The sequence below is a fragment of the Copadichromis virginalis genome, linkage group LG18, assembly GCF_057382275.1.
Source record: "Copadichromis virginalis isolate Kocher_CV1m ecotype Utaka linkage group LG18, C_Virginalis_male_GT1.1, whole genome shotgun sequence".
In the NCBI taxonomy this organism is placed as follows: domain Eukaryota; kingdom Metazoa; phylum Chordata; class Actinopteri; order Cichliformes; family Cichlidae; genus Copadichromis; species Copadichromis virginalis.
Window position 1 is genome coordinate 11,142,447 of NC_140635.1, and position 13,310 is coordinate 11,155,756.

General features: G+C 39.4%; 1 protein-coding gene across 5 annotated transcripts in view; it reads right to left on the minus strand.

Moving 5' to 3' along the window:
- Positions 1 to 13,310, minus strand: part of pigk (phosphatidylinositol glycan anchor biosynthesis, class K) — a 120,443-nt gene that overhangs the window by 84,996 nt on the left and 22,137 nt on the right. For 4 of the 5 annotated variants that reach the window (XR_014916436.1, XM_085439399.1, XM_085439401.1 and 1 more), the window contains exon 10: positions 9,236 to 9,311. Coding sequence is in view for 4 of the 5 variants with exons in the window: in XM_085439399.1 (XP_085295525.1) it covers positions 9,236 to 9,311 (76 nt within the window). In the remaining variant the exon portion in view is untranslated. Of the gene's footprint in view, positions 1 to 8,654; positions 8,976 to 9,235; positions 9,312 to 13,310 lie in introns of those variants that run through there. The other variant, XM_085439400.1, reaches the window with a different exon arrangement.

Consider the following 13,310-nt stretch of genomic DNA (forward strand, 5'->3'; position numbering starts at 1 on the left):
GCCACTATGGAAGGAGCCAAAGGCGGTGGTGTGGGCATCCAAATGACCAGTGGGCACAAAGCAACATACTGTCCAGTCTGATCAGACTGATCCGACTGCCTCGGCGGCGTACACAACTGGTGTGCTGCAATGGTGGAAACATCACCATATGATAAGCAGCAAACTCACCCCACCTAGAAGGCTTCTCTAACCCACTCAGGGCAAGTGCTGCGTTTCACTGACAAGGATTGTAACATCTAGTCCTATGAATAAATTAAAGTGAGCAGAGAAGAAAATGAAGCTGAAAAGAGACATGTTTTCAGCATCTGAATCATGCTTTTTTTGAGATACTGACTAAACTTAAGGAAGCTTCTCAGATGACTGATTTTGGTCTTGTTTGTCTGACATCAGACATAACAGGCATCGCAGTGGGTGTTTCATCCAAAAATAGCCCGGAGTTAAAGGCCTTGAAGACTTTCTTACTTTCTTATCAACACTATTTACTGACAAAGTCAGATCACTTTCATTTATTTTAAATGAGAGAGATTTACTGAATGAGTCAGATTCTGAGGCCAGCTGTGGGTGTGTGTTTTTTTTCATGTTACTAAACAACTGTCCATCAAATATGCTCAAGCTATATCCACCGAGTGCTAATGAAACTGAGAAACACAGATTTTTAGTGTAAAAGTGTCAAATAAAAAAAACAAACACCTTTTTTTCCTCTTAAATTATTTTTAGTCATTTGAAATAAATCCATGACTAGAGTATACAATTCATCTGCCTACACGGGTGACAATAGCTTGGATTTGTGCAGAACCCCAGATTAAGGCATGTTTTTGGTTCAAGTGCACTTTACCTTACCTGTACATATTCTGTGGCTACAGTGGTTGTACACAGAGTGCATCTGCAATACTATGTGTAGATATAAACATAGAATGAGAGCTACTGGTCAACACCTCTAATCTAATCCTAAGTATTTATACACTTCAAACTCTAACTTCTATTATTATGAGACTAAAACGATCAGATTAGTCAGATATATATATTAACAACGTCTTATATTACCAGCATTAACAGACCATCCATTCATCATCTTAAATGTGTATCCAGAATTCGACATCCAGTCATGGTTTACACAGTGGGAGGTTGGAGCCTATGCCAGCTGAATACATCCTTACTAGGGTGTCAATGAGACAGACAACAGTTCACTCTCGCACCTAAATGTGAAATAAATTACCAATCAATCAATCAATCAATCAATCCTACCTGCAAAGACTTCCACACAGAAAGGCTCTAGCAGGGGGAACCTTCTTGGGCACCAGGGCTAACGTCTGCACAATACTGGCCATGTTAACAGACCTCTAACCCAAATCTCTCCAAAATAACTATAAAAAGAATTATGCAGTCATGGTACAGGCTCTGATTTGTCACTGACACTGCAAGCTGAATCCTCACTGTTTCAAAAGACCGGTCAAATTTGACCTGTCTGTTCCAGTTCAGTTGAAACAGAGGCGTCCCCCCAAATTCAAATTAAATTTTCCAGCATGCTTGAGTCATCTCCCTCCATTTTTTCCTGTCAAATGAACACTGAGCTGCAACAACAGTGATCTCTCCCACTGAGATGCTGACACAATCACGCAAATACTGCTGTGCCCGTTTGAAATGCCGTGGCAAGGTCACTGATTTAGAAACACATCAACAGTCAATTTATATATATGAACACATAGATTCTGTGAGGTTTTTCTGTTTGCATTCTCTATCAGAGGTAAATCTGAATTACTTGACAAAAATAGTTGGGAGTCTCTCAGGGGAGGACACAAAAAGGCTGACAGAAAGACAATGAGTCTGGCGGATGAGGCAGAGCGTGGCTGGATATGTTCAAGAGATGAATGGGAGTGTGTGACTGTCAGGGGGCAGTTGACCTCTGTGACAGCTGTAGGCAAAGGTGTGCGTGACTGTATTTGTTTGTGGGTGTGCATGTGCGTCTTAAGACGCAGTCCCTGGGGTGAAGAAGACCAAAGGGAGATGGAGTGACTGTGACAGGAAGCCACATCAGCACAGCTGGCAGAGAGAAGCATATACGAAGAAGGTGGTGAAGGGAATATTAAAGATATAAGAAGAGGAGAAAAGACCACCACACCATTTTGCTGCAAATAACTAATGATTATTTAACTTAATATTAAACAATAATGTGGGGGAGATTTTACAAAATAATCAAACAACTAGCCGAATGTTACTTTTACATAAAGTAATCCTTTAAGCATACTTTACATTTTTGTTTTACTCCTGTGTCTAGTAAGTGTACTTAGCGAAACATTTTACATTTGTTACCTCTGTTGTAACAAAGTATATAATGGAGACTATAAGGATAAGAGGAAAAAAAGATGCACTTGTTAAGAACAATAACAAATACAAACCTCCCAAAGACCGAATAAATAGCTTTATATCAGCTGACTTACATATACTGTGCTCTTAAAAAGTCTTGAGCTACTTCTTGTTTTCATATGTTGCTTCCAAGAAGCCAGATATTCTTATCATTCTTTAAAAAGTGCAAAAGTTCTCCAAGCTTTTCAATTTGTTTTGGACACTGGACGCTTTTTCACTCATTTTTAGTTCAGTCATTGTGATTAACAAATCTTATAGATTAGTGTCAAACCACTTAACACTGACTTAGAAACTAAAGCATAAAGAGGTACCTAACACAAGGGATGAACCAGTGTTTTGTCTTTAAAAATGTGCTTTAAATTGTATATTTAGGCACTTTGTTACTAAGCAGCCTTTCAAATGGATAACTAGTTCCCATTTCTTTATCTGATAACAAAGTTTGATATTCTCAGGTGATTCTCAGTGGATTACTGATATATCTCAGCATGGTGTGAAGTGTGTCCTTAAAAATCTGAGGAAAGTGGACAAGTAGAGTAAAAAAAACAAAATCTACAGCAGAGAAATAGAGGGGGAAAAAAGTCCATCAAAGACCTGACTCGGGACCTGAGAGATGCATCTGGTACTTCAGTTGATCCATTCACTGAATCTTCATCAGAAATGGTCTCAGTGGAAGGGCGGCTGTCAAGAAGCTATTCTTAAGGAACGTAAACTTGGAGAAAAGGCTGAGGTGCGGCAAGTTACACAACAACTGGACTAAAAATCAGAAGCAACGCATCTTATGGAGCGAGGAATCCAAATTAAAAATGTTAACATTAAATTAGGAGAGGGTGAAATTAGTTCACGTTTGGAAATGTTACACTTAACTGTTAATGTAAGTTATTTGATTAAGGTATTACTTTTATGTCAATTAACCAATACCCTAAATTACTGATAGAAACTTTGGTTGTATAGCAGCTTTATAAAGTGGGAAATGTCTGCTATAGTCTGTCATTAGATGTGCATAAGAGTTTTGTATCTGTGCCCTTTTACCCCAAAGTAAAAACGAAATAGAAAAAGGAAACTCAGGTGGGAGGCAGAGGATAAAACTACTAGAAATAGGAAGGTCAGAGGGAAGCAGTTAAGTAGCCAGTGTTCACTGACCTTCACTGACAAAACCATTCACATCTCACTGCCAAGGACAGGAACCAACACTCAAGCAGCATGTTACCATTAAATACACATTGTGTTGTGTGTTCAGTTCACCCGTACAATCAATTAAGAGCTACCCATCTGATTGATCGGAGCTAATTAACATGGGCTTGCAGGATGCTAATGGTCACTGAGGGAGTTCCGAAACACCCTGCCAAACACTAGCACTCCAAGGTCAAAACTGCAGCAAATTTTATGTTGTGCAAAGCCAAATGAAGGAACAGCAGCTGCTGTGCACTGCCAGGACACTCCACTGTATTGTTGTGACATTTAAGCCTTACGCAAGTACTGAAACAGTAATAGTAGTGGGTGCATTAGTCTCTCATAAAGCAGGATTTGTTTTGTCTCTCTCTTTTTTTAGAGGATATTATTCATAATTACTGAGCAAAGAAAATTCCAGTTGATATTTGATTAAACAGAGACTGACACAGTGAGCCGTTCCTGTGATCCATACAATCCTAACATTCAGCTCTGAAAAGAGTTGCTGCTGCAAAGAGGATACTGTAGGAGGGTTGGGAGAGGGTTAGGAAGCAGGCGAAGCATTAATTTTCACTGTTTCCATTTTCAATTCTCTATAGCCATATGGGGTGGCGTCAAGCTGGCAAAAGAACAAATAACAATTTGACGCCAGAGACCAGGACTCACAGCAGCGAGGGAAGCGAAAAGAAGTACAACACACATGAGAGGAAGGGAGGGGGGAAGAAGAGTTCCTTCTAGTTATTTCCAGAAATTAACCCACAGTGATTTGGCAATGACAATCGGATGAGATGTGTGAATTTGGAAAGAGAAGGTGTCAGGACAAGGGGACTAACCCTGAAAGCACTAGTGAGACAACTGCCAACAGTGACAGGGCATTAATCATCTCCTAACATCCACACATCCACAATCGCAATGAGAGAAGCTTGTCTACACACCATACAGCCCAGCCATATATCTAGTCACTTTGATGACTTTTCTATTTACAAGCCATGGTCTGGTCTAATAGGAAATGGAAAAAAAAACAACAACAATAAGATATCTGAGAGTACTGAACACTATTTGACAGCTAATCAACAAGAAGAGAACTGTCAATGGGCTTGATGGACGCTGGTCATTCTGTTGCAGTACAGATGGACTTTGGAGACGGGCAGATAGATGACTCAGTCTGCCAGGACTCCCATCTTCAATCCAGCAGGAGTGCAGGCTTATAATCAAAATCTCTGTCAGGGGTCACTGGGTTGACGAGTGTGTTTGTCTGTTGGGTGCAAATATAAGAGGGAGAGGGGAAAAAACAAAAACACACACACATATAAAGAGAAGCCGGAGGGAGCCAAAATAGAGTGCACCAAGAAATGAAATCAAGTAGCAGACAGCAGCGCTTTAAAGGAGAGCATCTCTATAAGCCACTGTTTTGTTAGTTTGCCTTTATTTTGAATAGTGAGATTATTACTAAAAAAAAAACCTTAATTAATAAACTACTCTTATATGAGAAGGCAGCTGATCTCTAAGAGACCAGTTTTTGCCATTTATCTGGGGCAGTCTTCAGCTAATTTCCTAAAGTGCCGCTGGCTGTGGAGACCCCCTCCTGTTTCCAATCATGACACTCAATAAGCAACTGACAGGACTCAGGCCTTTGGTCAGCTACATTCATTTCGCCCAACTAACTGTGACTTCTTTGTTCAGACTAAAGTCAGTGTCAGCCAGTGATGTTTCCAGCAGCAGGACCCAAAGATTTTCTTTTATATTTTGCCATTTACTCGGTTCAGCTGGATTTGACCTCTGCTATCAACACCAATAGTTTAGTGTCTGTTGACATGAGGGAGACAAAAAAAGAACGAATCAAAGCAAACGACAGCGACAGCAGCTCTACTGTGGCCATTGAAGCCTGAATCAGAAGCATTTCAAATGTTTATCCTTTACAAATGACTCAAAGTGATCATTGTACCCCTTTTAACAGAAGTGCAGACCACTGTTCTTCAGACCCCTCAAAAACAGCTGCTTCAATCCAGGCTTTGGTTCAAAATCCCAAAGCCCATTTGGACACTTGGTTAAGCATCTCAAATCACCTTGAAAGCCAAGGTAATTTACTGTAGTAGTAATCTGGTATAATAATTTTTTGGCATCATTAGGCAAAATCCATAACAATCATTCATTTGATATCAGTGGTCTGACAAAAAATTCTTCCCCTCCTCTAGTCCTTATCCTCAAACCTAAGACAATCTAGTCTAGAAAATGTGTTTTCTGTGTCCAGGCATTTCACTCTGATGGTGTAAATCCTGACTGAGTATGAGAAATCCTGCAGGAAAAGTTGATATTTACACAGAGAATAACTGCACAAACTTTAAAGTTCACATTAAAAAGTAATCTATCACAAAAGGAACTAAAAAAGTAGATGAGAATAAACGGAAAAAATGTCAATATCATAAAGTGCTTACAAGACTGACAAAATTGCATGATAGCATTAGCCTCAGGTTGGTTTTAGAGATTGTTGTTATTTTTCTCTGTGAGAGTAAGCTGCTGATTTCATTTTGAATGGCTTTTAATGATTAGCTATTAAAAAAAGACTAACTCCTGCGCTGGCTTTCTGGCAGTGGCTTGTCAATCATAAACAGCCGTACTCATTAAGAAAGAGATGCATGAGCTGCAGGAGGAGGGCTGTACTTTCAAATCCTTAGTATTTCAACCTACGACTTCTCTCAAGTGAGAGAAACAATTGCTCAACTGTCACATTTTGCTCAGCAGAAAAACTGTTGTATTAAATAGTCCAATTTTATTTTCACTTTAATCCATGATCTCTCGAAGGCTTTGCAAGATGACATCCCATTAAGTTTAGACAGCATGCCTATGACTAAGACTTACTGTAAGGAAGAACTAAGTCTTGAATGCTTATTATAAACAGATATTAAAACGACAAGGTGAATCCATTAAGTGCAGAATACGCACTGGAGGGACACTGCTAACATAGACTTTAGGAAGCATCTATTATGTAGACAAAAAGGCTTTTTATTAACATAAAACAATAAAACTGTTTGTGGTGCACCATTTCATTTATTAAATGAACATATTTTAGCTTGCTACTACTCAATCGAACTGAAATATTGTTAATAAAATAAGGTTGTTGTAGCAGACACTGAGCAAAATGAACAATAATTTGGAGTTATGACTGCCCTCCTCTTCAATCCAAGTTCATTATTCATTCTTCTTTTAGCTCTATTTTCTTTTCATCAGCTCCTGTGGGACTTTTCTGACTATTATGTCCTAAATGCTTCAATATATTCTGAAGCAAGAGAACCTAGTTATAGTGTAATATTACTCAGACTTAAAAAAAAAATCTTTGTCTGATGAAGTGTTCACGGTGTCTGATCAGCTTGCCATCTTTCACGCTGCATGATGTCAGCAGAACAAAATGACTTTGGATCACTCTTTGAGCCTCAACAAAAGCACAGTCTGATTTTCTGTTTGCCTTTCTGTTTTTTTTTACATTAGAGCTCGACATTGTGGAAGCTGTCACTCAATGGAGAAGGTAGAAATATTTTTTGATATGCTGTCTTTTTGCCTGGACGTTGTCAGGTGTTCATCACCTGTATCATGTATCAGCGTCAACTGTCATATGTCAACTCGTTTTTTGGTCCCAACAGTCTACATTTCTGCTTGATCCATTTTCATGGCTGAATCTGGAATAACAACCTTATCCCAGATGAATGAGCTGAATCTACAAAAAAAAAAAAAAAAAAAAAAAAAAGGGATTATGGTGCTAATTATCTGTGGGTTTTTCCACTGTGGATGGCTGGTTAACATTTAACTAATCCAAAGAAAGGTTGCACAGGGCTTTCACCAGTCTATTAAAATGCAGACAGCTTACTGTGGCTTGCCTAGGGAAAAATTTGTTTTAATCATAAGTTAATTTTACCAATATATGATGTTGGCCCACAATTATATGAACCTAGATGCTCACTGTAAATATGACCAGCTTCATTGAGTTTAAAATATGTCTAGTAGTTTACTTCAGTTTAATTCCTTCATGCTGGAATGCCAGAGCTAATCAGTCTGTAGAGATGTTAAATAAACTTTACTTTAAAAAAAAAAAAAACAGTCATAAAGTTTGGTTAAATCCAAACAGACCATTTAGCATTTCGACAAATATAAACATTGGCTAAAACTGTTTGAAGAACAAAGAATAAGAAACAAAAAAGACTGAAAAAAAAGAACCAAGAAAATGTTGTGGCTTAATACAATTTATCCTTCAGCTATCATCTGGCCAATTATTTTCACTAATTAGATTAGGCAAAGCTTCAATGTGTCTGTTTGAACAGGGGTGTCAAACATAAGGCTCAGAGGCCAGAATACGCCCAGCAACGACTACAATCCGGCTCATTGGACGACTTTTGAAAATGTGAAGGAAGGCATCCATTCTTAAATACATTAATTAAGTCATAAAAGAAACGTTCCTGTTTTTCCCCACTATCTACTTAAGCACAAAGAGTCATGCAGACAGATTTCTTTCATTCACTACAGCAGGATTTTTTTGTCATGTAGAAAAACTGAGACATACTGTTTAACTTGCACTTATATTGAGCTATCTCACAAATTAAGTTCAAATTAAGACTGACAGACAGGAAAGTTTCACTGTGTCGGCCCACTGAAGATCAAAGTGTGCTGTATGTGGCCCACAATGTAAAATGACTTTGACGGCATGCAATGTTCAGACAATATGCAGTATTGCACCTGAATAATGCTATGTTAGATGAGCGCTATGCAAAGCTAAAAAAAACATGTCAGTAAAAGCAAAACTAACTAGATGCTCCGTTCACCACATTTCATCTGATCATCATACATCGCATTTACATGTGCAGGAACTAATTAAACCACGCAAAGAAAAACTAAGCAGCACACTCCACATTCAGAGTGCATACAAAGTGACTTTTTAGGTTTCCAAAGTTCAATCAAATCTGGTCTTGCCCTGCAAATGCACTGTGTACACGTCGATATTAACGTGTCCACTCTCTGTATTTTAAAAAGGCGGGCAGCTCGCAAGGCTGAACCCCAAATGTAATCACCAATAATGTCTACTCTTGCTCGAGGCAAAGATTAATGTGGATTCTTTACTTTTGTGAGGCATAAGTTGAAGTAGAAATACGGAAATTGTATTTTTAATAGTCTCATAATGGAAAAATCTTACGAGAGTAATACAAGACTAGAGTCGGGCTATTCTGAATGCACAGCGCGCATTCTAAAGCTGGATTGAGGAGGAAGAGGTGTTCATTTGTGAAGGTCGACCCGAGTGAAAGTCACAATTCATTTGGGAATGAGGTGAATGCACAATTCTTTTCCACAATCCTGCCTATCCTTTCTGCTGGATTTCATGGTGGCCCCTCCGCACCGAGACCGGGAGGCAGTTGCATTTCACACTTAGAGATGTCACCATGGAAACGGCACAAAGACATCTGTTGGTGGATGTTGCACATAACTTTCTGTTCTGTGTCCAAATTAAGGAGGAGCATGGACACACTTGAAAATAACAACAACAACAAAAGAAGCAAAACACAAGAGCCAGGGAAGAAAAGAAGAAGAAGCTCTGCATACGCAAACACATAAAAGACACATAAAAGTTGACCAGCATGAAAACTTACATGAAAGGTATTTGACAAACACCTCATTTGTAGCGACATGGGCTTCCTCGTGCGGTTTAGTATCGGTGTCTTACCTGATGGATGATCTCAGACACTGGCAGCTGGTCCGCGTACGAGTACACCTCTTTTTGCTCCTCTCCATTTACAGGACTGAAAAACAAAACACACAAAACAGCACGCTTTGAGCATTTACTCAAGAAAGCAAATAGCACTCATACATTTGGCTTTTGTTACGTGGAACACCATCATTCAGTAATGAAGAAAAGCTGTCAGGAAGAGTAACAGACTCAGTGTTTCCGTTGGCAGTCTGTGTGCAGCTCAGGTGTGTGTGTCTCCGACAGTCAGTTGTATGCATTTTGATGCAAATTACCTCCCCTTTTTCTCCTTCTAGATAAATTAATGAAAGTTATCCTGGAACATCAGATGAGTGTCAAAATCATCTTTAAAGTAGAGGATGTGATTGGAAGAGATTGCCTGCATATCACTACCCATCACGGTATAATTCATTGAGTCACTCACCAACAAAAATCTATACTCCGAGTAGTCCACTCTCCACATTTTCACTGAAGAAGAAGTGTTAGAAGGGCTTCAAACTCCTGAGCCCCCTGTACATTCGCAATGCACTCTGCACTAATTCTTCTAAAACCCCAGTGAACATCGATGCAGAAATCAATGAAGTCAGAGGCAGCTGCACATTCAGCTTCAACACTCATATGGATCGCTTTCATATTTGTTGTCAGCTGGTGTTTGTTGTTTTTGCTCTACGGAAACCAGCTTCTTTTGGGTTCTCATTTTACAGATTTTATATATACCCACTAGTGCTAAGTCTGTTCTTCTTTGTTTAAATTTGTGTCGTATTATAAAATTTAGTGAGTTTACAAACTGTGGAAAATTAAAATTTGGAAATAATAGCATAGGGCGACTGTGGCTCAGGGGGTTGGGAAGCGTATCTGTAACCGGAAGGTCGCCGGTTCGATCCCCGGGCTCTCTGTCCTGGTCGTTGTGTCCTTGGGCAAGACACTTTACCCTACTGGTGTTGGCCAGAGGGGCCGATGGCGCGATATGGCAGCCTCGCTTCTGTCAGTCTGCCCCAGGGCAGCTGTGGCTACAACCGTAGCTGCCTCCACCAGTGTGTGAATGTGAGAGTGAATGAATAGTGGTATTGTAAAGCACTTTGGGTGCCTTGAAAAGCGCTATATAAATCCAATCCATTATTATTAAAAAGAGCATTTCATCAGCTCTTGGCTGACTCTACATGACATCGACATACTGTTCCGGTTTACTTTATTCAGCTTTGTCTTCACTTCTCAGTGGTCAATTTAAAAAAACCACCAGACACGCCTTTAGTATTTCAGAATAAGGTATCCATCATTCTGAAAGAATCAGCCTAAATCAGGTTGCTCTGAAGGACAAACGTTTAAGCCCATACCTTTGCAAATGTCACAAATCACTAGATATCTGCAAGAGGATAAGTCGAGAATGGCCACAATGTTTCTACAGTCACAATAAAATTATTTTAGTCCAACAACATGAAGAGCAGTTGATCAAACTGTGTTTAAAGGGCAAAGGCAGCGCCCTCACAAGCTACAGCACCATACACCATAAACACAGTCATTTATTTAAATGTACATATGACACAAAATGCACCTGTAAAGTAGCTCTGTTAGGGGGTTTGTCTGAATAAATCCATGAGGTACATCAACCTGACAGTCACCCATGTCCGGATGACAGCAACCTTGAAAGTTACAAACAAGCCTAAAATAAAAAATTCTGACACAAAGTCAAACGGGGGTCAGAGCTAAGGTTTACCGTCAAGTGGAGGTTCAGGACTGACCGTCTTTCAGCAAAATTTAGGTCAGACAAAGTGAGCCACATCTCCCCTGTGAGCCATCATGACACACCTCCAGCCACTTGATGATTGAAACCTGTTCTTCTATTTGTGTCTTTCTTCACTCAAAGTTACTTTTACCCATCATTTTTCTCTCTGGCCATTTCATGTCACACTGACACAGACACACAGTCTCTTCTCGCGTGTGATGAAGAGAAGAAGGTGTTCACACAAAACAGATAGTAGTAAAGCGTATGGACTGGTAAGCAGGGAACCAACTTCCTGCTGAGCCTTCGGTGCGTGCCAAGCTTCTCTGCCACAAGAAACATGTCACTGAAAGCACAGATGTGTCACCGCTGGGATCTTCCACCCTTTTTTTCCTCAACATTAGAAATGAGCTCTAATTCAATTCAAACTACTTTCTACTTTATTTTCCACAAAGACCTTTTTGGAGAGGCATTATAAGTCCTCTCTGCTTATTAAAAGGGATGTGCCTAAATTCATCCCCCCCCTCTCTAGTTCTGATATCAATGCCGTCTCCAGCTGCAGTCTTTAGGTTAAAGAAAAAAGAAAAAAAAAAAAGGAAATTTGTAACTCTGCCAGCAGCTCAAACAGTTTTTGCAGACACAATCCAGTCCTGCAGGTCACAAATTACATTAAGTATATTTTATACTCAATGGGATATGAATTCAGCTTTATTTGATAGTTGTAATTACTCTGGGAGCTCGTGTAGCCCAGAGGAGGACATGTTACGGTCAACAACCACCGATGGCTGAGAGTGAGGAACTACACAATGTCATTACAGTGTTAAGCTTATGTATAACGTTGCGGATCGAGAGGGTCCATTAAAACGTCTTCACCATCAAGTGCCATTCACTTAATGTAAGGGCTTGTTCTGAGGAAGAAATTGATGTTTAGAAATGTACGACAGGATATGGGAGTGAGAGAGGCGAATGCGAGCTAGAAAATGAGACAGGCACATGTGTACACTCGCACACATGTACACATCTTCTCTAAATGTCCTCCTCCACTTGTCTGAGAGGCAGAACAAGCTGACAAAAGTGGATTAAAGCAGCACTATATTTAATAACAGCTTGTTTCCGAGGACATCTGTGATCTTCTCTCTGTGGGAACACACTGAGCTCACTACAACCCATTTTCAGGTCTTATGAAACACAATTTTCTAACTTTCGCAACGACATCTGGACAAAGGTTTCATAAAGATCCAGTTTCTGACATCAATTTAGTGATTGCTTTTTGAGATGATCCAGAAGTGCTGGCAAAAGGGTGAAGGTTGGTTTCTCAGGGGAGTGCCAATTCATGGGATTTAATACTCTTAAAGCATGCAGCATGGTTACTTTAAATATGGTTGTAAATAAAGATCAATTAGAGATCAACACTAACTGAATATACTACATTTTTTTCCTTATTTTTTCTTTCAGGCATTCATCACTGTTTTCAACCATGCGCCCAGCACAGACATGTATCAGATACAGCAGGTTTGGACATCAGCTGGTCTCCCTTGTACAAAGGATGCATGATATTCGATTGCACCATTGTGCAGGTAATAGTCTGGTGCCTCCTGCATGCTCTATCCACATAGCTCCCTCACCTGAACTGCAAAGAGTATTTTCAGGAGTGCAAACACATTTGAAGAGGACTATTGCTTGCTGTTTGCTACACGTGACAAAGGACAACTGTGGAAAATATCCCGACCCGTTTCTCCCAAACCTGTCCAAAATTCATGTGTGAAAAGGGCTTACCACAGTACAAAGATAAGCTGGTTTCAGCTCCTCGCTTTTCAAATGTGAAAACCCATAAAAATTTATTTTCTTCTATAAAAATAGCAAAACAGTCTAAAGAATCGCTTTTTCTTTTTCAAACAACAAAATCAATCAACTGAGGTAAGTGATGTTAATAAAACCCAGAGCAAACCTGTGATGCCCCCCCACCACCACCACACTAATAATTACAGCCTCAACTGCCTTATTGTTTGGCACTCTTGCTCATCTTTCTTTGATTCAAGTATAGAGAGACACTTTGCATTTTAAATAGGCATCTCTGCATAAATCTGGGCTCTCTATTCCTGAAATTCATTAGCCCTGCAAATATATATATTTTGTGTTAAAATGAAACCTTTTCTTTCCTGACACACACCTTCTAACATTTAATCAAAAAAAAAGAAAGAAAAAAAAACAGAACATATCGAGTGCTAAGACTTTGCAAAACTGTCAAAAATTGCTTTTTTAACTCTTATTTCATGGCCAGTTATGGATAATCAGCCTTTGAATAGTCTAATTCCATTACATGTAATATTTTAC